Genomic DNA, 27017 nt, shown 5'->3' on the forward strand with positions numbered 1-27017 from the left:
TAATATAAAGAATGAGGTCCTGAATTTTTTTTACAAGTATGTATTACACCTGCATGATCAGAGAAACCAAAAAAATTAAAAAACAGAAGAGCAGAACATGGACATCCTTGGTGGCTTGGACTTACTAAACTTAAGAATTGAAGAAAAAATACTTGTGAAACTATCTGAAGGAATGCTTCAGCCAATTCAAAAATTACTCATTGAGAAGTAAATAAACCTTCACTTAAAATTTGAAAAGTAAGGGCACCTGGGTGACTCAGTGGGTTAAAGCCTCTGCCTTCAGTTCAGATCATGATCCCAGGGCCTGGGATCGAGCCCCGCATCGGGCTCTCTGCTCAGTGGGGAGCCTGCTCTTCTCTCTCTCTCTCTCTCTCTCTCTCTCTGCCTGCCTCTCTGCCTACTTGTGTTCTCTGTCAAATAAATAAATAAAATCTTAAAAAAAAAATTTGAAAATTAGTTAACTTACAATGGGTAAACCATTGGAATCTAATTAAAAATTGATATCTATCCCAAAGAAATAAAAACCTATGACCATACAGACTTACTTACATTCACAGCCACATTATTTACAATACCCCAAACTGGAAATAACCAAAATGTCCAGCAACTAGTGAATGAATAAACAAAATATGATATCCATAAAACAGAGTATTATACAGTAATACAAAAAGGAAAACATCATAACTAAATGCCAGATCACATATTGTCATATGATTCCCTTTATATGAAATGTGCAGAAAAGACAAATTTATAGAAAACCTACAGAACGTACATTAATGGTTGCCTGAGGCAAATGATGAGGTATGACTACAAATGGACATGAGATTTCTTTTTAGAGTGACAGAACTGTTGTAAGGTTAGATAGTTGTGATAATTGTAGAACTCTGTAAATTTTCTAAAATTCACCGAATTATACACTTAAAAAGATGCATTTTATAGTATAAAATTATACCTCAATAACCTGTTAAAAACTGTACATACACAAACACACACAGGCAAAGGAAATCAGAAACCTATAAAAAATTTCACATTGACTTTATGTAAGAACATGGAAATTTAGGTATTCTTCATGAATGATAATGATTTAATTTTTTACATAAGATCCAAAGCACTTCATTAAAAAAATCAAAATATTCAAATGAAATACTCTCTCAAGGAAACATTGTACTCATTCACAGAAATATTAATACAACTAAAGGGAAGGGGTACCTGATGCAGGATTAAGCCATCATCCTACCTTATCACTTAGAGGTGGTCGATTCATAGGACTAATTCCTTTTCGAATTCCAGTTGCTTTCCTAGCTGCAAGGCCAGTGATAACTCCATAAGGACGTCTCTTTCCAGGCATTACTCTTCCTCTACGGCTCAGACTATTCTTGCCAAAACCTGTAGGTTTGGAAAAAAAAAAAAATCAATCTAAGAATGCAATTGAAGGGCACACAGGTCATAGGGTATTCTATTTCTTAAGCAGAGTGGAGGTACGAGGGTTTTATTTTTCATTTATTATTTATATTTCTTATATCACTATTATATGATATTATTGCATTATTTACAAGTACTTCTTTTGAAATTACATATTTCATTTTTAAAGAGGTAATAAACTGCACCAGCAAGGGTTCTGTTGGTGTAATGGACGGCAAAGGACTATAAGATTCTCCTGTCTCCCTGGTAGCTACCCTCTCTCTTGCGTTATTTTCTCATTGAACAACTTTCCCTGTGCAATGTGGTGTCCACACTTACCAAATACTTGAAATATGACTAGTCTGAATTAAGATGTAATAAAAAGGTACAGTATTTCACTAATAACTTTGTATTTATTATATGCTACAAAGATATTTTGGATACACAGCATTAAATAAAATATATTATTCATATGTGGCTCACATTTTACTTCTATTGAAGGACACTGAACTTGAGTGGGTCACTATCTCATATCCCATTTACTATGTTGCAATCTGGCTTATTTTCATTTCTACTGTATTTAAACTACTTTTGCTAAAGACCCTATTGAGTTCCAATGAATATAACTTAATCTCTGTGCCACGCCACACAACTTGACTTTGTCTTTCCACTGTATATTTTATTTATTTTAATATATTATTTAAAGATTTTACTTATTTATTTGAGAGAGAGAGAGAGACAGCCAGAGAGAGAACAGGGGAGAGAGGGAGAAACAGACTCCCCACTGAGCAGGGAGCCTGAAGAGTGGTTCTATCCTAGGGTCCTGGAACATGACCTGAGCCAAAAAGGCAGCTGCTTAACTGAATGAGCCACCCAGGTGCCCCTAAGTATTTTCTAATTACGAAAAAACGAACATGTTCATTGCAGAAATCTTAATATAAAGTACAAATGAAAATAAAAGTCACCCATTATCCCACCATCTTGGGACAACCACTAACATTCCAGCTCTTGCTAGTCTTTTCTTTTACTCCTACACATTTAAAAAATTAATGTTTTCAGTTTCAACTATTTTTTAAGCAACTCAAAAGACTATCACGGAGCTAATTCACAATTTTGTAGTACCGTCTAGAAGGTACTACATCGATCTTCCTGGCAACAATACTTCATAGTCTATGTATTATTTTGTAGTGTGCATTAACACTGCATTGTAAATATTATCCCATGTTTTTAATATTCTTTCATTGTATTATTTTTTTAAGCAGGCTCCAAGCCCAATGAGGAGCTTGAACTCACGACCCTGAGATCAAGAGTCACATGCTCTACAAACTAAGCCAGCCAACAGGCTCCCCTCATTGTATTATTTTTTAATGTGCCTTACTTGATCTAAAAACCTCACAATGACCACTTCAATTACTTCTAATATTAAATTATTATAAATAACATTTTTGGGGGGAGGTGAAGATGCAACAGACTTTTATTTAACTCATTAATAAAAGCATAGCAGGGAAACGAATCCAGTTCCAAAGGATTTTATATTCAGTGGCAGAATTTAAATAAGATAGCTATAAGAAGACACAAAACCGGTAAATGTCTTACGGGGGTGGAGGGAGCATAATTTTCAGGATTATTTTTTCTACTGGACAATTTCAAAAACCCTACTTTATCAATTATATATAAATTTACCTCTGACTTTACAGAGTTGCAAAGTATCAATAATATGCACTAAGAACATTGTTACAAGGACATGTTTATTTTTAAAATTTTTTTAATTTTTAAATTTTTTAAAAAAGATTTTATATATTTATTTAACAGAGATCACAAGTAGGCAGAGAGGCAGGCAGAGAGAGAGGAAGGGAAGCAGGTTCCCTGCTGAGCGGAGAGCCCGATGTGGGGCTCGATCCCAGGACCCTGGGATCATGACCTGAGCCGAAGGCAGAGGCTTTAACTCACTGAGCCACCCAGGTGCCCCGAGAAGGACATACATTTAATCAATACTATATAGCAAGTCAAATTTAGATCTCTTTAGATTTCCAGAGGTAATATTTTCATACACATCCGATCATTTCTTCAAGATATAAATTTCTAGAAGTTGAAATGCTATATCAAATAGTAAAACAAATTAAGGAATTTGGTTCATGTAGTAAAAAATCTTCTTTAGAATGACTATATTTATTCATATTACCAGGAACATAAGGGTGCCAACTTTTTCCACATCATTGACAATGCTGAATGTTCTTTTTAATCTTTCTCACTTAGTATTTGAAAAAAAAAAAAAAATCTTGTCTTCTTTGGTAGTTCACTATTGAGAATGAACATTTTCCATGTGTTTTTGGCTATTGCTATTCTACCATCCATGAACTGTCATGTCATAAGCAGGTTTCCTGGGGTCAAGTTTTAATATCCTTTGATAGTTTTTTTTTAAAGATTTTATTTATTTATTTGAGGGAGAGACAGAACAACCAGTGGGAGCAGACGGAGGAAGAGGGAGAAGCAGGTTCCCCACTGAGCAAGGAATCCAATGCATGACTCAGTCCCAAGGACCTGGGATCATGACCTGAGCGAAGGCAGACACCCAAGCAACTGAGCCACCCAGATGCCCCAATATCTTTTGATACTTGGAAAGAATTTTATTAAATTTATAATTAATATCTTTACAATATTCATGAACAAAGTATGTCTTGCCACTTTATTCAAGTCTTCTCATCACTAAACTCAGTAAAGCTTTAAACTTTTCCTCACGTAAGTCTTATGTCTTTCTTGAGTTTATTACTATGTACTTTATGTATTTTGTTGTCAATCACAAAAAGACCCCTTTTCTAACAATAATTTTCATATTGTCATTCCTGGGATACCAAGAGATATTAAGTTTTTAATTAATATCTTTTAATCAGCCATCCCACTGAACTTATTATTTTTTTTAAGATTTTATTTATTTGACAGAGAGAGAGACAGCAAGAGACGGAACACAAGCAGGGGAGTGGGAGAGGGAGAAGGAGGCTTCCCACAGAGCAGGAAGCCGGATGCAGGGCTTGATCCCAGGACCCTAGGATCATGACCTGAGCTAAAGGCAGGTACTCAATGACTGAGCCACCCAGGAGCCCCGCACTGAACTTATTTTTAGTTCTATGGTCTTTCAAATTATTTTCTTGGGGGAAAAGTGAATTATTTTCTTGGGATTACTGAGCAACAACTGTTATCACCTACAAATGATAGTCTTTTTTCTAATTGCACCCCAAATTCTTCTATTTCTTAATGCAATGGCCAGAAGTTCCAGAGAACCATACTAAGTAACAATTGTGGTATTGGGCACTTTTATTTTTATTTTTTTCTTAAGATTTTATCTATTTATTTGACAGAGAGAGAACACAAGCAGAGAAAGCTGCAGGCAGAAGGAAACAGAGAAGCAGACTCCCCACTCAGCAAGCAGGCCAATGAAGGACTCAATCCCAGGACCCCAGGATTATGACCTGAACTAAAGGCTTAACCAACTGAGCAACCCAGATGCCCTGTGCACTTCTATTTTGGAATTCTAATTTTGGGAGGGAATGTCTTTAGAATGGTATCCTGTATAGTACGACACACCTGCAATATGTAACAGGTCTTCTAAGGGAGAAGTTTCACAGCCAAATGGAAAAACAACAACAACAACTGGCTTTCTTTACTATAGGATTTCTTAGGACTAATGTGTGTGTTCCATCTCTAAGTTGGGGATAATAGGATATGTATTCCCAAACTTAACCTAACTCCAGAATGCTTTTGTGTAGTGTGCGTATTTTGAGAACGGAGTTCAACAAGACAGGAAAACTTGTTTTAATGGCTGAACCATTTACCAATTTACTGCCCTTCAGCTCCCAATTCACTCTTTACTGCCCTGCTTCTATTATAGGAACATTTCTCTTATCAGCGGGCACAATGTTAAGTTTTCTAAATAGAGGGCACTGGAGAGACTCTAGAGAAAGGATTTTTTTCTTTCAGTTTCCAGTGCACCCCTCAAAGACTTATTCTAGGGCACAGAACACCTAGTGGCAGTTATTATTCCTCCCCTGTAAGTGAGACTGGTGAGGCACAAGAAGCACTAAAGGCACAAAATCTAAGTGTGAATTACACCTTAAATGCTGGGCCCTAGGCATCTGTCTGGATCTAGTCCTAGCCATCACTAGTTCTGGCCCTACTCATCCTTCATTGAATTTAAGTTGCATCACCTCCACAGGTGGCTTCCTAGTGAGTTCCACCAGAACAGCAACTTGGTGTGACAGAGTTCTTCCAGATTTGTTCCCTTGTTGGGTACTCTGCCTCAGTCCTAAAGTACGGATTACTTTTATAACCAGAGGAAAAGCAATAAAGACACAACTTTTTAAACTGTAAAATCAAATTACTGGGTTTTTTAAAAGTTTTATTTATTTAAGTAATCTCTACACCCAATGTGGGGCTCGAACTCATGACCCTGAGATCAAGCGTCACAGACTCTTCTGACTGAGCCAGCCAGGTGCCCTTTGAAACCAAATTATTGTTATTCTATGTGTGATTTCCTTCTAGAATTGAAACCAAATAAAGATTAAGCATGTTGAGGGAACCTGTATACTTAAATTAAATCTACAACTACTGTTATTTTTATTTGTATTAAATATGAAACAGATACCATTAACTCTGTTAACACACTGTGCTATTTTTTTTTTTAAGATTTTATTTATTTATTTGACAGACAGAGATCACAAGCAGGCAGAGAGGCAGGCAGGGAGAGAGAGAGGGGGAAGTAGGCTTTCCGCCAAGCAGGGAGCCCAACAAGGGGCTCGATCCCAGGACTCTGGGATCATGACCTGAGCCCAAGGCAGAGGCTTTAACCCACTGAGTCACCCAGATGCCCCTATGCTGAGTACTTTAAACAAGAACTTGATGGGCTGATGACAACATTTTAGGAGATGCAAAGTGAGGTGAAGCACAGTAACTACTCACATGTCACAGTTACAAAATGGCACAGCCATCAATCTGGGTGCAAGTTAGTGTGGCTCCAAAACCTGAACACTATCCAAACTGTAATATAAAAACTAAAGAATAAAAGGTAAAAAATATAAGCTAGGATACATTTCCAAAAAGAAAAAAACAATTATTACAGAAAACGTGGGCTCTCAGCTAGGCATTATAAAACAGCAAAATTTGATTAGGAACACAAACATAAACTTACAAGTACAAAGACATGGTTAACCACAACATAATGAGATACAGTCTAGGGAAAAGAATAAGAAATAAATGAATGTTGTGTCCTCGAATCAGAGGGCTTCATGTGGGGATAAAGAATGTATGTGACAAGGAATGAGGGGTCAAAGAATTCATGATCAAGTTACATCAGTCTTGAAGCAATATCTTTGAATCAAAGAGGGAGAAAGAAAATAAAAAATAAAAAATAAAGAATTAATAATCTTCCTTATTTTTTTTCAAATATGTACTATAATAATTACTTCTGGTTTTAAATGATATTTTTAAATAATAAACTTCTGTTTTAAGCTCTCAAAAAAAAAAAAAAAAAGAGGGAGAAAGAAGGCAATGAGACCATTTCAGATGCTACTATAGTACTCAAATGTGACATGATAAAAAATGCAGAGTGGAACAAAGAAATATGAAACTATTTCAAAAGAATGAATGAATTAGCAAAGAGAAAGATGAAAGTAAGAAGGAATCCATTATTATACCAAAGCTTTCAGTTTAGATGAGAAAGACTCATGAGAAAAGTCTCACAAAGAATGAAACTGATTAAAAGGAGAAAGTAAGAGATAGAATTCTATTCCTGACTGCCTTCTATTTCTGACTGCTGTAGTCACTGTTACCATACTCATTATCCTTTCCACTTTTATTTCTATGAGTGGCTTCTCTACCTTCTAGCAAGTTTAGATCATCCATTTCCCCTTCCTCCCTTTATACCTTTAAACAAACTTCACCAGCTGTACCTCAATTTTAGCAATGGTTCTATTTTTCACCCTTTCAGTGTCACATTTCATAAAGACAGACCTATACATACTGTCCAATTCTCTCCCCTCTCCCCACTTACCTCCTTGTCTTATATTCTAAAAAGCATTATAGGGTACTAAACACATCATCTAATATAGTAAGTCCTTTCTTAGTTTTTTTTAAGTAAGCTCTATGCCCAACATGGGGCTTGCACTCACAACACCAAGATAAAGAGTAGCATGCTCTATGAACTCAGCCAGCCAGAAGCCCCACCTGTTCTTAGTTTTCATCCATTCCAGCCCCTCTAGAAAGTTCTCTCCTGTCTTTTCAGAGCATCTTCATTCTTATTACTTCAACTACTACCACTATGAAGACCCTTTCTTTCACATTTTCAGCTATACTAGGGCAGCAGTTTAACCCTAGCCATGTATCAGAACCATGTATGGAGCTTTAAAAAAAATCCCTAGGGACGCCTGGGTGATTCAATTGGTTGGACAACTGCCTTCGGCTCAGGTCATGATCCTGGAGTCCCGGGATCGAGTCCCCCATCGGGCTCCAAGCTCCATGGGGAGTCTGCTTCTCTCTCTGACCTTCTCCTCGCTCATGCTCTCTCACTGTCTCTCTCTCAAATAAACAAATAAAATCTTTTATAAATAAATAAATAAATAAAATCCCTAGGCCCAACTTCTGCAGATTCTGCTTCAGTAAAAACAGAGTGTAGCCAGAACATCAGTCTAGTTTATAAAGCTCCACAGGTGTGACAATGAAAAACTAGAGACAGGTATTTTCATTTTACGTTTTAATCCTTACCCCAATCCCTTCGTGAATTTCTCTCATATACTTATCAACTTGCCTCAGTAGTTTATGGAGTCTGATCACGTACACAAAGATTTGAGGGGTTTTGGGGAAATGTCAAATCACAAAGTGAATGCAATATTACTGGCTCCTTTCCAAAGCAACATACAAATATTCCCCAATCTCTTCTACCTCTAAAAGAAACCCCATCCTCAAACTTTTTGGTCTCAAGACCTCTTTTTTTTTTTTTTTTTTAAAAGATTTTATGTGTTTATTTGAGAGAGAAAGAGAAAGACAGTGCACAAGTAGGGGGAAGGGCAGAAAGAGAGGGAGAAGCAGACTCCCCACTGAGCAAGGAACCTGATGTGGGGCTGGATCCCAGGACCCTGAGATTATGACCCGAGCCAAAGGCAGCCGCTCAACTGACTGAGCCAACCAGGCACCCTCAGAACTCCTTTATACTCTTAGTTATTGAGAACTCCAGAATTTTTATTTCTGTGGGTTTATATTTATTGATATTATCATACTAGAAATGAAAACTAAAACATTTAATTATTTATTTCATTAAAGCAATAATAAACCCAATACAGGGCAAATAACATATTTTTAAAGAAAAAGAACAATTACTTTCCAAAAAAAAAACCAGCACTGTTCTGTACTTTTGCAAATCTCTTTGGTGTCTACACAGCTAGATTCTCATATATGCCGCATTCAATTTAATTATCACACGTCATGTAGACTCTGGAAAACATTTGTGAGAGAATAACAGTGAAAACCCAATTAATGTCTTAGTACTATTATAAAAATAGTTTGACCTTGTGAATCCCTTGAGTGTTGGGGACTCCTCAGGATCCCTGGACAACACTTTGAGAACTAAAACTGTATACTATTCTACCACCGAAGAATATTCAGGTTTATACAAATATTTAAGTAAGTAACTAAATTACATTTTGGGCCAAGAGTTTTAAGATTTTATTCACTTCTTTGTTCAGCCATCAAAAATAATTTACTCAAAGGGGCACCTGGCTGGCTCAATCAGTAGAACATGGGACTCTTGATCTCGGGGTTGTAAGTTCAAGCCTCAAAGTTGGGTGCAGAGATTACTTAAAAAAAAAAAAAACTTGATAAATAAATAAATTAATAAAAATAATTTATTGAGAGTCTGCTAAAGGCTATCTATCTTATGTATTATTTTACCTCAAGCTAACATGCTCATTGACATTACAATGTGGAAATCTGAACTTTCAACCAATCAGAGTTTGAGACAATCTTCCATCTCTCTGCACATTCAGTGACAGAAGCAGGTGTTCTGCCACATGTAACTGGAGAACAAACAAGCACAAGTTCAATCTTATAAGATCCTAAGCTGCCCCTAGGTATCATTTATCATAACCCCCATAAAAGGAAAGCTTTTCTGATCCTTCATGGACCAGATCCTATTTCACCTTATCCATAATCACCACTGATTTTCTTAGTAAAAATTCTATCTGAAGTCCTATAATACTGTTGGAATTTCTCTCATGACATTTCTCAACTCCATGTTTTTTGTCCTATCTCTGTTACTAGAAATTCCTTGAAGTAAAGAATCACAACTCTAAGTACCCAAAGAACCTGGTCAGTTCAGGGTATTTATCATGTATTTAACATGTGGCTAATGTAAACAAATATATTTCTGGCTTCTGTGAACTCTGAAATTATTTTAAAGCAAATCATGTATAAAATATGGTATTCTGAGTAAGTTTTAAGAATCTTTAAATATAAATCACTGGGATTAAACATTCATTTGCTATAGCTAAGTATCTTTCCAAAATTTACTTGTTCATGTTGAGCTGTTCAAGAAATTACTAGAGAAGGGGCGCCTGGGGGGACTCCGTCACTTGAGCATCCAATTCTTGATTTCAGCTCAGGTCATGATCTCATGTGACATGGGGTTTAGCCTTGGGTGGAGTTCCTTGTCGGGCTGTGCACCTGGCTCTGTGCTCAGCAGGGAGTCTGCCTGGGATTCTCTCCCTCTGCCCCTCCTATCACTCACGTGCACACATGCATGCACAGAACATGTATGCTCTCTCTCAAATGAATAAATCTTTTTTTTTTTTAAAGATTTTATTTATTTATTTGACAGAGATCACAAGGAGGCAGAGAGGCAGGCAGGGAGAGAGGAAGAAGCAGGCTCCCCACTGAGCAGAGAGCCCAATGTGGGGCTTGATCCCAGGACCCTGGGATCATGACCTGAGCAGAGGCTTTAACCCACTGAGCCACCCAGGTGCCCCGTCTTTTTTTTTTTTTTTTTTTAAAAAGAAAGACATTAGAGAACAATAAAATTTTGTGTAGGGTCTAACCTCAGTTACAGACATATTTTGAGGGTATGATGGCATATTAACTATTAGATAATAGAACTAGTTATAATCATCCTCAGCCCACAGATAATTGTTTTTTATGCTTTTTAACATACAGGATAAAAGTCAACTTAGGCTCTAGTTCATCAAACACTTTTTACATGTGTAAAAAAGAGCTAGAGTTTTTTGAGTTAAGGTTTATTCTAAAACACTGATATAACTGCTAAAAAAATTAATGAGTCATTAATAGGGTTCTGTTACCACCTTAAATCCACTTTGGAACAAGATGGCTGTAAATAAGTAAGTCTCCAAACTGCCCAAACTAAGAGTTCCAAGATCATTAGGTCACATCTGAGGCATCCAATTCTGAGTGTTACCTCTGGAATATTTAACAAATCCTAAAGCCTTAGATGATAATAAAAAGAATCTGAAAGTATTTTCGAAGCAGAATTGTCTCCACATACTTAAAAAGTTCTCTTATAAGAAAAGAGAGTTTGCTTCCTGTAACTCTATGTAGAGTTAACAGTTGGGAAAGATTTAATTCAAATTAAGAAAACTTCCTAGTAAATCGAGTTGTCTCCAATAATGGAGTTGTCTTATGAAGTAGTATGCTCATTCACTAGATATATGTATGCTGGAGTTATGTAATTACCCACCAGATAGACTGTTAAAGAAATACCTAACAGGGAAGGAGATAAAACTTCATGCTATGTAAAATCCTTTGTAATCTGTAGCCCTAAATATAATTTATACTATTTATATACTGAGTGTACCTTAAAAATATTTTTAAGAAACAGGGCTATCACCTACTTAAAGCAACTTAAAATGTTTACCAGATTTCAAGATTAAACAAAAACCTGAGAGTAGAAAAAATGCAAATCACAGAGGGTACTAACATATTTCCTCCATGTTTTAAGTATGTCCTAAAAATAGCATTCTGTGACCCAAAGGAATAGCTCCTTATTAAAGCTTACTTGTAAAACTTACCAGAATTCTGTTGGAGTCCCCATCGTACTCTCATCCTGAATTGCCGGGCACTACTTTGTTGGAGTTTTCTATTTAGTCTCGGAAAATTCTGCTTCTTTCCTTCCTTTCGATTCAATTTGATGATATCATCTGTGATATAGGAAATGTGATGATTATTTTCATTTTAACCTAATGACTCAATTACTCAGTCTCATTTTCTTGTTAATAGTCCTATGTCCCTAACTTCTTTGCTACTTTGAAAGCACTTTTATAAGAAAAAAATAAGATAAAAACTCAAATCAGCCAAAATACTTGCAGTACCAAAGAAGTTTTATAGGAAAAGTTCAATTTAGTAACCCAAAGCAGGTCTACCAATTAATGAAGATTTCTGTTATCCACAGTATATATTTTTTTAATTTTATTTATTTATTTGACAGACAGAGATCACGAGTAGACAGAGAGGCAGCACAGAGAGAGGAGGAAGCAGGTTCCCTGCCCCGCCCAGGATCCTGGGATCATGACCTAAGCCGGAGGCAGAGGCTTTTACCTACTGGGCCACCCAGGCGCCCCTATCCGCAGCATTTCTTTATCTAATGCACATAAATAAGCAAAAGCCTATTTACAAAAATTACTCATATTTACTTTCCATAATCACAGAAGTGTTTAGTTTTTAAAGACCACCTTCCAATAAAACCACAGGCAGTAAAAAATAAATAAATAAATCATTCAATTAAGAGTACACTTCTGAAGAAGTCCACCTCAATTCAGCAAATATGTATTGAGCATACCTGTGTGCAATGAATGTATGTGACAGGCTGTGCTACAGTGAAAACAAACAAAAGTAAAATATGGTCCCTATCTTCAGTTAAGTTTAAAATTATTGATGGAAACAGACAAGTAAATAGCTAATATGAAATAAAATAAGTACATAATAAAGGTATAATACAAAAAAAAATCCACTCCTCTAGCAAAATAATTCAGGGTTACCTTACTTTGCTTTCTACCTGATCTTTCAAATCCTTATTGTTTTCAAAAACACTTTTAAACTCTCCCAAAGTAATTTACAAACATCACATTGCTCTAATACCACAGCACAACAATATTAAGATCAGGAAACTAAATGTACTTCAGATTTCTATTTACAAATTTAAAAGATTTCTAGAAGCCAAAAATACTCACTTAAGAAATATCAAATACTCTGTCCACAGTCCCAACTCCAATATTAATTTTGATGACTGATAAAGAAAATAAGCCTGGTCAACAACTTAATAAAATTTCACAAAACTAATTAACCTCAATTATTTTTTCCAAACTGCTCTAAACACAAGAACCTAACAATTATATTAATATAATTAGTCTTTTCTGAAGTAAAAGAAGTAATTACATATTACAGGACCCCTTTCTTATATATTACACTACCTAACCCATAAGTAATCTTTAAGACTCTTAACACAGATATTCATTAGAATAACTGAAATCTCCCCAAAGTACTTTGTTATCTTCTTGAGGTCAGCCCTTCCCCTAAAATAAATTTGTCCAAGTAAAAGACACTCAAAAAGATTTGTTTTAAAAGGGTTTTGGGGCCCCTGGGTGGCTCAGTTGGTTAAAGGTCTGCCTTCAGCTCAGGTCATGATCTCAGGGTCCCAAGACCCATCCCCACATGGGGCTTCCTGCTCACCGGGGAATCTGCTTCTCCCTCTCCAAGATCTTGCCCCTCCTCACCCCCCATTTGTATACTCTCCCTCTCTCTCTCTCTAAAATAAAGAAATAAAATCTTTAAAAAAAAAAAAAAAAGGTTTCATGAAGTCAGATATATGAACGTGTATATAGAAAGGGAATACTTTTAAACACTTCTGAAACACTGCTTTCTTCTAACAAGGTGCTACTTACTCTTTTTTTTTTTTTAAGATTTTTATTTATTTGACAGAGATCACAAGAAAGCAGAGAGACAGGCAGAGAGAGAGGGAAGCAGACTCCCTGCTGAGCAGAGAGTGGTGGGGGGAGGCTCGATCCCAGGACTTGGCATCATGACCCAAGCGTAGGCAGAGGCTTTTTAACCCACTGAGCCACCCAGGCGCCCCTGTGCTACTTATTCTTCACCAGAAGTCTGAAACCTCAGAGCCATGAAAGTACACCAAAAAAATGAATTTGCTGGGAATCATTTTTTTTTTTAAAGATTTTATTTATTTATTTGACAGAAAGAGATCACAAGCAGGCAGAGAGGCAGGCAGAGAGAGAGGAAGGGAAGCAGGCCCCCTGCTGAGCAGAGCGCCTGATGCGGGACTCAACCCCAGAACCCTGAGATCATGACCCGAGCCGAAGGTAGTGGCTTAACCCACTGAGCCACCCAGGCGCCCTGCTGGGAATCATTTTTTTAAATTTAAAAAAAAGGGGGGGGGGCAGGGGCACCCGGGTGGCTCAGTGTTAAGCCTCTATCTTTGGCTCAGGTCATGATCTCAGGGTCCTGAGATCAAGCCCCGCATCAGGCTCTCTGCTCAGTAGGGAACCTGCTTCCCCCGCTCTCTGCTTGTCTCTGCCCACTTGTGGCCTTCGTCTGTCAAATAAATAAATAAAATCTTAAAAAAAAAAAAGAAAGGCAAAATATAATTTTGACTAATCAGGTTAATTTTAAAACAGCATTTTATAAAGAATAAACATAACAAAACTAAAAGTAACAAAGCATATAAAATATGAAATTGCTTTATTTTTAAATGTTTATTATCTAAATCCTCATGTTAAATGATCAACTGCATTCTTCCAATCTAAAAGAAAAAAATGACTTTCTCCTGCTCAGGTAGACAGATTATGTATCAAAAACAAAACAAAACAAACAAAAACCCAAAATAACCATTATGATGAGGTATTTTATGAAAAAGTTTCTTCCATGACATTAGGAGTATACATACATGATAATAAAAACAGTAGTAACTAAGAAGTGTTGCGCTCACAAGTACTCATTTAATTCTCACAATAATTCTATTAAGTATTATAACACCCATTTTCAAATTAAGAAACTGAGCCAATGAGGCCAGCTATTGGTAACCTTGGTAGATATTCTATATGAATATTTGTACAGCCACAATTTAAAACAAACAAAAATCAGATTCTAAACCACTGTAGACACGATAAAGTGGAATATTCACAAAGCATAATAACTGCCTAAAATAGGTATCATCTCATGAATCAACCATGACTGGTTGATTCAGTCAGAAAAGCATGCAACTCTTAACCTCAAGGTCATAAAAATTGAGCCCCAGGTCAGGTGTAGAAAGTACTAAAAAAATAAATAAATAAACTTAAAAAGAAACAGGTACCATTTCTTCATCTCTTTTCTGTAAAATTCTCGTTAAAAAAAAAAGGAACCTGCGTGGCGCCTGGGTGGCTCAGTGGGTTAAAATCTCTGCCTTCGGCTCAGGTCATGATCCCAGGGTCCTGGGATTGAGCCCCGCATCGAGCTCTCTGCTTAGCAGGAAGCCTGCTTCCGCCTCTCTCTCTCTCTGCCTGCCTACTTGTGATCTCTGTCTGTTAAATAAATAAATAAAATCTTTTTTTTAAAAATTAATAAATAAAAATAAAAAATAAAAAAAAGGAACCTGAAAGAATACTATATATTATTGGAAGAAAGAAAAGACACCAATGTCTATTTTAACTATCATAGTGCTTGATTTCTACCTTCAATGACAATTATTCCTCCATTTTCTTCACTTGAACATCCTAACCACCAAACAAAATACATACAAAAAAACCTAGAAACTTAAGAAATGTATTGGTTTGGGGCGCCTGGGTGGCTCAGTGGGTTAAGAAATGTATTGGTTATGATAATACATGTTTAAAACTCCCTGCAACATCTATACGGTTTTCTTATTTGTATGATTTGGGGCAAGTTATTTCTCTATGCCTCAAGTTTTATACAACAAGAATAACAGCAAAGGCTTATCTAGCATGTTCATATAAATATAATGCAAACCGAGGAGTTTGGGGGGAGGCAGGTGGGAGGTTGGGTGAGCCTGGTGGTGGGTATTATGGAGGGCCTGTATTGCATGAACACTGGGTGTGGTGTATAAACAATGAATTGTGGAACACTGAAAAGAAATAAACACAAACACACACATACAGTTTACTCTATACCAGGTACTGTTCTAAGCAGATTATACGTGCCTTTTGACTCATTTAATAGGGCAACCTTCTGAGACAGACAAGCACTGTTATCACTTTTTACACATGAAGCGCTGAGAAATACTCTGCCTGTAAGCACATGGCTATTAAATGGCAGAGGATTTGAACTGAAGACAGTGTGGTTCTGGATTCCATGCTCTTTATCACTAGGAGCACATAGTTATCTCTAATAACTCACAGAGTTATGACAAAGCTAAACCGAGTTAACACACAAAATGTTTAGGTCAGTGCCTGCAAGATGGTAAGCACCCAATAAATATTCGTTATTAAATTCCTCTTGGTCTTAGCTGAAAAGATTTCTCATTTCTTTAGAGTTCACGATTATCAGTAAGACAAGACTTGAGGCCAAACCTATTATTTCTGATGATTTACTTAATTCATATATTAGATTCTGAAGTGCGGTAATCGCAGCAATCCAAGAGTTCTTGATATTTTACTTAAAACTCCGCAGATAAACCACAGCAAAAAAGAAAAATACCTTCTTTGGAAAAGTTAACACCTCTGTATCCACCTGTCAGGTAATTTTCAAACACTTATCCTAAAAACTAATGCTTACAGAAACAGCAGGCAGAGAACCCCACATGATAACAGTAACTTGAGTCCTGACAAAAAGAAAAATTTAAACCAGCTCATCCAGAGGCTAGTGCCTCACTAGGATTAGATCTGTACGCTTAATTGAATCACCGACCCTCCTACCTTTTACAAAATCCTCCCCAAACCACCCCACTCTTCCTTACAGTGGCTGGACCCCATGCTTCACCCGGTTTCCTATTAATCCATGCCAATCTCTGCTTCAGTTTTTTCTTTTTTCCTAATTAGCTAACTTTGAGGCTTAGGTAAGGAGAGCTCGCCTTTCTAGGTACCTCCTAATAAAACACCATCTGATGAAGCCCTTGCCTTGTGTTTTCTGACAAACGCCCAGGGTGGGCGCCCGAGGTGGCCCCGAGGTCTGACGCCCCGCAGAAATGGCCAGCTCTCGGGGGCGTCTCTGTGCTGCCGGAACCGCGCCAAGCGTCCAGGCCTGGCCGCACAAAATGCCCAACTAAGCCCTCCGCTGAACAGCGACTCTAACCGAACGCAGACCCAGCCGGGCTCTCCAAGGGCTTCTTGGGCGAGGATGGCTCGGTCGGACCTCTCCCCTCGATCCCGACAGCGCCAACGAACGAACACGCTTGAGAGGAAAGCCGCCGAGTTTTCCTCACAAAGAGCCCGGGTCGTCCGCGAGTGGTAGCGCCCCTCGACCCTCCAAACCCCGCCGGCCCGCAGCACCGCCCACTCCCACCGCCCCTCCTCAAACACAGCCCCGCCGAGGGGACGCCCGGGTCCCTCTGGCTCAAGCACCGCACCAGGTGGCGCTCCCCGTGTCCCCGCGGGCCCTCACTTGGTTCCGCCCACCCGCAAGGAAAAACTCGACCGACAACTGCGGCCAACCGCCCCTTCCCCCACAAACCGCGGTACTTGGTTCCACCCACACCCTCCCCCCACTCCAACTCGGTCCAACTCGGCTCCTTACCCAAAGACATATCGATTTTGTCAAGATTTTCATTGCTGCGGGCTTTCGGCTGCGGCGGCGGCGGGGTCGCCGTGGCTCCCACTAACCGGGTACCAAACCGGTTCATGGCTGGGGACGTCGCGCTGGAACAGTCAGCGGAGAAGGCCGGAGACCAAGGCCTGCCACCTCCCACTCACGCACGCAGACCAGCTGCACCGAGGGAGCGCGCACGCGTGCTGGCGGAGCCCTAGCTCTCCCACCCGCGGCTGCGGCCGGGGGGGAGTGGCTACAGAGACGAGCGGCCGGCGAGAGCGGCCCCACGCCCGGGCTTGCTCCTAGCGGCTCTTCCCGGACAGGAGGAAACATTGCACACGCGGCTCTGGACGCTTACAATGGCGGCTATTGTAGCTATTCGCCTTTCTGCCCCAACTGGGGGATACTGGACCTTGAGCACCTCGGGATCGCATACCCTATATGAGATTGTGTTCCTCCGACACCCTCCATTCGTCCTGCTTCAGAAAGGCCCCCTAAGCTTTGGTACACGCGAAAATTTCACACCCCACTGCAATGCAGCCTCAGAGGCAGGAGAGACCCCATACAGCTTAGAATGCAGAACTACATCCCAGCTCCCCTCTTCCAGGCAACTCCTCCACCTGCAACATGCGAAGTCTTAACGTCTGGATGCAGAGCAAAGCTGCAGTCACCTTACCAATAAAAGCAAATGCTAACGTCCCCCGCATCTGTACCACTTCTCAACTGACACTCCCAAAATACCTGACACGGCACTAGCTACCTTAATAACACTTCACCTTCCCTTAGGAGAGGGGTAAGTACCTCTGCTTGTTTGGCTGCATTTTTCTCTAATTCATTTGCGTTGGGAATTGATAGGATTCGCTTTTCTTTCTAATCATCCTTGTAGGAAAACTGAATATTTGATGAATTCCTGCATAATAACTTTTTTTTTTTCCTATTTACAAAACATGATATTCTCTCTCTTCTTACCTCTTTCTCTTCCCCCAAAGCAATGTGCTTGTATGGAAGCATTTAGGTTATACCACCCTCATAAAAGATTACAACTATCTAAGACATTTGCATCTAAGGAAAAAAAAACAGGGACAGGCATTCCCTCCATTTAGAAATCTCTGCCACCTTCCTCCTGTCCTCTTCCTAAAATTTCTTTTTGCATGGAGATGAACCAGTGACCTTAAGCATCCCCAAAACACGGTAGCCTGTACTTAATTATTTTCCCCAAAACCAAATCTATAACCATAGGAGAGTGAATCAGGTCAGGACACACCTATGAAGGGGTGCAAGAAACTTTAATGGTAGAGGAAAGTTTGGATGAAAAATCCCAAGAACAATACTTGGCATGTCAAGGAGAGTAACATATATGCTCTTAGGACAATGTGCATGATTTTATTACTATTCCACCCAACAGCCACCACCCCTCCCCCAACTACTGAAAACCAGGGAAAATGGGTTCTAGAGAGAAAAGTATGAGAGATCTAGGTTTTACTGAGTGGTACCTTTTTCACTCACTTCAGTCATTCACTGTACGAACTTGGGAAGCTGGGTCTCATACTCATCTGCAAAACAAGAAGTAGTTATACTAACTACATGCATTATAGGTAATTATTCTTGGATTTCTTATGGTTCTAAAATCTTCTATGCATGAAACATTTTTCTTCACACTATCATTCTCTCCCTAGAAATAATTTCTGTAATCTCTGCTAATTTGTGGGAATAATCTACAGGGAAGAATATTAAGTTCTTAATGTTGTGGAAGAAAAGTAATGCATTTAGAATATGGGTGCATTTTGTACTTCAGATAAGACAGATAAGAAAAATCCCAAATGTATAAAATCCCACCCTCCACCAATTCATATAAAGATTCCCTTTTATCCTGATTTTCTCCCCAAAACTGAAGCTCAACTCCAAATCTTCTTAACTTTAAAGGGAACATGCTCCAATATTTCATTAAGCAACCCTAGCTGTTGCATTTCAGATTTTGAGATTTCCCCCACAGGCTGAGGCTCTGAATCTCAGAGCAGTCACCCAGATTCCAAAAGGAAAAACAAGGAAATGAGTAGCATTGTGTAAGGATAGATCGATCACACGCAAAATAGTAGAAACCAAAACAGCAGCCTGAGACATATGCAGCAAAAGTGAAGTGGAAGACAAACTGAGAAATCGGAACTGGGGATTGTCTAAGAAGTTCATCTGCCAGCCACAAGGGCTGGAGGTAAAAGGCCAATCCTGCATTTTCTGGGGCATGAGAGGCAGGTATTCATTTAATTATACACATTGAGCCCCAGACATTGTAATGGGCTCTGGGGATAAAATGTAAGTGAAGATGGATTCAGCCCCTATCTTCATACAGCTTGCAGAGCAAAACAAAAAAATTTTTGAGCACCTACTGGGAATAAGTACAGTACTGTGCCAGACACTGAACATATAGCCATTGTCTGGAGTACATTAACTCAGCAGCTTCATCTAAGTCAGAATAAACACGGAATTCAAGTAACTACCCTTTTTAGAGGCTTGATTTCATATACTACACATAAGGCAACATCTAGGATTGTCAGATAAACTACAAGATTGGCTACATTTGAATTTCAGATAAACAATGAATAAACAGCAAATTTCTTTACTACAGTGTGTTGCATGCAATATTTAGGATATATTTATATTCAACAATTATTCATTACTTATCTGAAATTTAAATTTAACTGAGAGTCTTGTATTTTTACTTTCGCTAAATCTAGCAACCTTAACATCATACCTTTCTATCAACATGTTGTGAGTCTCTTTTCACAATGTGCATGGAAATCTACATTCTATTCAAAGGTAAGCACAATTCATGTTTTTCAGTCATTAAGTAATTTCTATCAGTTTTACATTTCTCCTAAGTCCCTCTTTTTTCAGTTTAATTGAGGGGTAATTGATAGACAATAAAAGACACATTTTTAAAGTGTGCAGTTTATATATGGGCGTATGATGTATAAACCTGCAAAAACACCACCTTAAAGAGAATAATAAATATATCTATCATCTCCAGAAGTTTTCCTGTGCTCCCTTATAATCCTTTCCCCAACCACTACTTAAGCAACCACTGATCCCACAGATTAATTTGCATTTTCTAGAATTTTATATAAGTAGAGTCATACATTAAAATGCATTTTTAAAAAAGATTTTATTTATTTATTTGACAGAGAGAGATCACAAGTAGATGAGAGGCAGGTAGAGAGAGAGAGAAAGAGAGAGAGAGAAGCAGGCTCCCTGCTGAGCAGAGAGCCCGATGCGGGACTTGATCCCAGGACCCCGAGATCATGACCCGAGCCGAAGGCAGCAGCTTAACCCACTGAGGCACCCAGGCGCCCCTAAAATGCATTTTTAAACTCAGCATAATTGTTTCCAATCTGTACGACTTTTATTCTTTTGCTTGCCTGATTGCACTGACTGGGGACTCCAGCACCATATTTATTTATTTATTTAAAGATTTTATTTATTTATTTGAGACAGAGAGAGAGAGAAAGAGCATGAGTAGGTGGGGAGGGAGAGGGGGAAAAGCGGACGCCCTGCTTAGCAGGGAGACTGATGAAGGCTCGATCCCAGGACCCCGAGAACGTGACCTGAGCTAAAGGCAGGCACTTATACGACTGAGCCACCCAGGTGCCCTCCAGTACCATATTTAAAAGGAGAGGTGAAAGTGACAATCTTTCCCTTATGACAAACCTCAGGGGGAAAGCATTATCTTTCACCAGTAAGTTAGGGGTTTTTTTGGTAGATGCCCTTTATCAGGTTGGAGAAGTTTCCTTCTATTCCTGGTTTGTAGAGTTTTAATCATGAGTGAACATCAAATTTTATCTATATTTTTCTGCACCTATTGAGATGAGCAAATGGGGTTTAAAAAAAATTTTTTTTTTCAAATGTTGAGCTACCCTTCCATTTCTAGGAGAAAGCTACTTGGTCATAGTGTACTATCCTTTTTATATATTGCTGGATTTGGTTTGCTAATGCTTTGTCAAGAATATTGTTTTTCTTTTCATGAGTGATTTTTAAAAAAAGATTTTATTTATGTATTTGAGAGAGAGCAGTGGGAGCTGGAAGGGCAGAGGGAAAAGGAGAAGCAGATACCCTGCTGTGCAGGCAGCCTGACACGGAGCTGGATCCCAGGACCCTGGGATCATAACCTGAGCCCAAGGCAGACACCCAACCGACTGAGCCACCAGGGCACCCCTCATGAGTGATACTGAGGTATAGTTTCCATTCCTTGTGATGTCTGTCTGATTTTGGTATCAACACTTGCTTTTCAGGACAGGATTTTTGTATTATTGGAAATTTGTAAAATTTATATTACACTGGCATATTAAGTGAGTTAGGTATAATTTTTATCACCTGTAGGTATAGTATGTATTAGGTAGGTATAATTATTATCAGTATACCTGACTCCCTTAATCTACTTGCATCCAGAGTACAGTTTTTCTTCTCTTTGCCGCTCAGTTTTTATTCTACCCCATTTGCCACTGTCTCTGCTGCAGTAGCTTTTTCTTTGTCATTTTGCTATAGCTTCATGTTCCTCCTTGTGTTGCCCTTTTCCTTTGTTCTAGCTTTTCGAGCTGTTCTAGTCTTCTTCCTTTTAATCTTAGGATTCATTCATTTGTTCAGAGTTTGAATTCCTACTATGTGCCAAATACTGCTACAGTACAGTAAGAAAACAGAGTAGAACAGCAGATACATCACAGGCTGGGTTTCAGGCATAGCCAAAGGCATCACTGGTCTCCATGTCCTTGACCATCACTTTTTTCTCTGACTCGAGAACTTAATCTAGGCGGGCAGGGGAACTTGAAGGGGGATTCTTCATGGACTCATGGGTTGGATCTCTGGTTCACTCCTTATTAGGCTTTGTCTTCTCTGGGCAGGGTAGGCATCCTGTCAATCAAGAATTCTAGTCAGTTCACTGAATGACTAGTTGTGGAATTTTCTAAAGCTACACATATTTATGTAAGTCACAGTTTCTCCTTGTTTACACCATGGTTTCCTTTAAAAAGTATACCCTTGATTTGTACTAGACAGTTTGGTGGTCTAGGAAGGCTCTAGAAATTCAGGATTCCAGAGTCATGAGGCCTTGAGGCATTCTTTCTTCTCCCCATGCTTCTTCTCCCTTTGCACTTTGGCCTCCTTTTTCTGGGATCAAGAGCCATGGCTGGACTCTCAACTTTCACTTTCCCTCAGGAGAGGATCCATTCTCTTGGCTCAGGTTTATTCAGCTAGAGTTTCAGAGAGCTGAGACAGAGACATATAGAATATTCTTCAAGTGTGTTAAGGATTTCCTTAGCCCTGAAATAAGATTTTTAAAAATTTCTTTGTAATTTCTTAATTTCTGAATTTGTATGTATTACTCATGGAAGACAATGCGCTTTCCCATATAATTGAATAAATGAATGAATACTAAATACTTAAAGTGGGTGGAAAAGTTGCTGTGAAGACAGAATAGAACCAGTCAATAAAGACCTCACAAAATTCTACAAAAGCTTTAAAAATCATCCCATTTGGGAGGTGCCTGGCTGGCTCAGTTGGTAGAACATGTGACTCTTGACCTTAGGGTTGTGAGTTTGAGCCCCACCACTAGTTGTAGAAATTACTTTAAAAAAATATAATTTTTACCAAAAAATAAAGCTTATAGCAGTTCATATCAAATGAAACTTTTTAAAAAAGTTATCTCCACAGCCAATGGGGGACTTGCATTCACAACCCTGAGAAGAGTAGTATGCTTTACTGACCCAGTCAGCCTGGAAGCCCTGTAAGCTTTATTAAAGAAGAGAAGAGGGGGGAGAAAAAAGAATTTTGGTAAATCAGTAAATTCAGTAAAGCCAGTGTATTGGTTTTGGCAAAATCGGCTAAAGACTTCTTAAAATAAATAAATGCTAAATAAAATAAAATGCTAAACTGTGGGAAAAATGGAAATTAACTTAGAAAGATATTCAAAATTAATCATTATAAATGAAGAAATTTCCATGTGAAATACTAAAACTTTAATTACATTGATTTTAGGATGCAGTTACGAGAAAACAAAACCATATTAAAATCCATGTTTATTTTCAAATCTAGGAAAATGTTGTAAACATAGTGTAATACCCCTATATCCTTCACTAAGATTCACCAGTTATTAAAGCTTAGCCACATGTGCTTTCTCTATACAGACAATCCCCAACTTATGGTTTGACAGAATTTTTTGACTTTAGGATGGTATGAAAGTGATACGCATTCAGTTGAAACTGAACTTAGTGTTCTAAATTTTGATCTTCTCCCAGGCTATTGATACTCTCAGTAGATACTCTCTCATGGTGCTGGGCAGCAGCACAGCTCCCTTTCAGCTAGGTGACTTGGAGGGTAAACAACTGATGCATATACGTCTGTTCTGCACTCATACAGCCATTTAGTTTCTCACTTTCAGTATTCAATATATTACATGGGATATTCAACCCTTTATTATTAGATAGGCTTAATGTGTTATAGGATTTTGGCTAGCTGTAGGCTAATAAATGGATATGTTCTGAGCATTTTTTTTTAATTTTTAATTTTTTATAAACATATATTTTTATCCCCAGGGGTACAGGTCTGTGAATCACCAGGTTTACACACTTCACAGCACTCACCAAATCACATACCCTCCCCAATGTCCATAATCCCACCCCCTTCTCCCAAAACCCCTCCCCCCGGCAACCCTCAGTTTGTTTTGTGAGATTAAGAGTCACTTATGGTTTGTCTCCCTCCCAATCCCATTGTTCTGAGCATTTTTAAGGTGAGCTGACCTAAGCAATGATGTTCAGTAGGTTAAGTGCATTTTTTAAAAAAAGATTTTATTTATTTGAGAGAGAGAGCATGAGCAGGGAGTGGAGAGGCAGGCAGAGGGAGAAGCAGACTCCCTGTTGATCAGGTAACATGATGCAGGTCTTGATACCAGGACCCTGAGATCATGACCTGAGCTGAAGGCAGATGCTTAACCAACTGAGCCACCCAAGTGCCCCAGTTGAAGTCTATTGAGTGCAATTTCAATTAATGATATTTTCATTTCAGAATGGATTTATCAGGATGGAACCCCACTGTAAGTGGAGGCATATTAGTATACAGATACACTGATAGCTGTAATTCTTTTAATTTTTAAAAAGATTTTTTAAAATTTATTTGAGAGAGGGAGAGCGAGGGAGCAGGGGCAGGAGGAGGGGCAGAGGGAGAAGGAGAATTAGGCTCCCCGCTGAGCAGGGAGTCCAAAGACTTGTGGCTCCATCCCAGGGCCCTAGGATCATGACCTGAGCTGAGGCACACACTTAACTGACTGAGTCACCCAGGCATCCCCAGATGGCTGTAATTCTTATTTGTTTTTGTTTGACAATAAGAGAGTAAATTGCAGACATCATATAGAATATATCTCTAAGGATATTCTTTTACATAACCATGCTAAAATGATCAAATTCAGAAAATAGAACATTGATGCAATTCTATTCTCTGATGTACAGTCTATATTTAAATTTTGCCAATTATTCTAATAAATAATTATCCTTTATAACTTTTTTTTTCAAACTAAGATCCAACCCAGGTTCACATTTTGCATTTCTTTGTCCTGCCTCTTTTGTCTCCTTTAATCTCATAAAATTTGTCAGCTTTTCTTAGTTTTGTATGATATTTATATTTTTGAAGATTGAAGGCATTTGTTAGACTGTCCTCCATTTTAATTTGTCTTATTGTTAGCCCGTGATTAAATTCAGGTTATACACTTTTATCACGATTACTATGTATGTGATGTTGTGTCCTTCTCAGGACTTAACATTAGGAGGCAAAAGATGTCATCTTGTCTTATGGGTAATTTTAACTTTGATCACTTAAGGCTATGTCTGCCAATTTCTCCATTGTAAAGGTACCTCTTTTCCTCATTTCTAGTGAGTAAATGATCTGTGGGGAGATACTTTGAGACTGTATAAATATCCTACTTCAGAGCAAACTCACTAATGGCTTTAGCATCCATCCACAATTCTTGAATGAACCAATTATTACAGTGATGGCTACAAAATAGTGATTTTCTCAGTCTATCGTTCATCTGCATTCATTACTTGACATTCTACTACGGAAAATAGTTTTTCCTTCCCCCCTTTCTTTCTTCCCTTTTCTATTTATTTATTATTTGCATACTTATTTATAAATGCATGTAAGTTTCCATAGAAATTCAGACTCATCCTGTGTTCAAAAATTCTCTTTTGAAAAGTAAAGGGGTAAAGAGTGTAAGGGCCATGCTTGCCTTTTAAAATATTGTGGATATGTATACATTTCATGGATTAACTCATTTTGATGCTCAAATTCATTTGACTTGGCCAGTGGGAGCCATTCCTTAGCTTTTAAAATTTTAATATTTTTTTAAATGCTGCTAAGAGTAATTTTAGTGAATATAATGAAAAGAACATATTCATGAATTTAATTGATATTTAGTATATTTAAGAAGACTACTTTTTTTTTTTTAAAGACTATTTATTTGTCACAGAGAGAGAGAGCGAGAGCAGGCAGAGCAGCAGGCAGAGAGAGAAGGGGAAGCAGTCTCCCTGCTGAGCAGAGCCCAATGCGGGGCTCAATCCCAGGACCCTGAGATCATGATTCGAGCCAAAGGCAGATACTTAACCCACTAAGCCACTCAGGAGCCCCTAAGAAGTCTACTTCTTTTTTTTTTTTTTTTTTAGATTTTATTTATTTATTTGACAGAGAGAAATCACAAGTAGGCAGAGAGGCAGGCAGAGAGAGAGAGAGGGAAGCAGGCTCCCTGCTGAGCAGAGAGCCAGATGCGGGACTCGATCCCAGGACCCTGAGATCATGACCTGAGCCGAAGGCAGTGGCTCAACCCACTGAGCCACCCAAGCGCCCCAAGAAGTCTACTTCTTAAAGTGAGATGAAAACAGAGGGGGAGGCAAACCAGAAGAGATGCTAAACTCTAGGAAGCAAACTAAGGGTTGCTGGAGGGGAGATGGGTGGGAGGATGGGGTAACTGGGTGATGGGTATTAAGGAGGACACTTGTAATAAGCACAGGATGTTATATGCAAACGATGAATCACTCAATTCTATCCATAAAACTAATATACAGTATATGTTAACTAAATTGAATATAAATTTAAAAAATTTTAAAAAGACCATTGAAACCAAATTTTAGCAAATTGGTAAATGTAATGAGCTTTAAAAATCCATTATTTGAATAATTGATTTTTTTAAAAAAGATTTTATTTATTTATTTGACAGAGATCACAAGTAGGCAGAGAGGCAGTCAGAGAGAGGACAGAAAGCAGGCTTCCTGCTGAGCAGAGAGGCTGATGTGGGGCTTGATCCCAGGACCCTGGGATCATGACCTGAGCCGAAGGCAGAGGCTTTAACCCACTTAGCCACCCAGACACGCCCTGAATAATTGATTCTGAGTGAATTTGGCCTTCTGCCATTGGTACTCTAGGACCTATTACTGTTTGTATAAAACTAGCATCTTGAAAACATTGATCAAAATCAAACAATCTTCTTCAGGTTTTTTGACTTCTAAAATATTACCTTAGCAAGCAGTTCTAAGTAAGACCATTACATTTATGTGACTTATTGAAGACTCATGCTAGATATTTTTGCATATTTGGCAATTTTTGCATTTGGGCCTCAGAAGCACAATATTGTACTAACAATCCTTGGTTCATGACATACTTTGGTCATCATCTTCCATGCATGGCCCATTTTTATTTGGTTAGTTAATTTTTTTTAAGATTTTTTTTATCTGACAGAAAGAGAGAGCGAGAACGAGAGCGAGAACACAAGCAGGGGGAGCATGGGAGGGAGAAGCAGGCTTCCATCCAGCTGAGCAGGGAGCCAGCTGGATGGGCAGCTTGATCCC

At 38.5% G+C, this 27017-nt stretch overlaps 2 protein-coding genes across 2 annotated transcripts in view; one reads left to right on the top strand and one right to left on the bottom strand.

Moving 5' to 3' along the window:
* FYTTD1 (forty-two-three domain containing 1) overlaps positions 1–17384 on the bottom strand; it is a 36028-nt gene extending 18644 nt beyond the window's left edge. The window contains exons 1-3 of the mRNA XM_059162977.1: positions 17131–17384; positions 11463–11591; positions 1238–1386 (exon numbers count right to left, since the gene is read on the bottom strand). Of these exons, the coding sequence (XP_059018960.1) occupies positions 1238–1386; positions 11463–11591; positions 17131–17236 (384 nt within the window). The 5' untranslated portion in view covers positions 17237–17384. The remainder of the gene's footprint in view (positions 1–1237; positions 1387–11462; positions 11592–17130) is intronic.
* Positions 17385–17471: 87 nt separating this feature from the next.
* RUBCN (rubicon autophagy regulator) overlaps positions 17472–27017 on the top strand; it is a 72412-nt gene continuing 62866 nt past the window's right edge. The window contains exon 1 of the mRNA XM_059162958.1: positions 17472–17935. The gene's annotated coding sequence lies outside the window, so the exon portion shown is untranslated. The remainder of the gene's footprint in view (positions 17936–27017) is intronic.

This window comes from Mustela lutreola, chromosome 2 (genome assembly GCF_030435805.1).
Source record: "Mustela lutreola isolate mMusLut2 chromosome 2, mMusLut2.pri, whole genome shotgun sequence".
NCBI lineage: Eukaryota > Metazoa > Chordata > Mammalia > Carnivora > Mustelidae > Mustela > Mustela lutreola.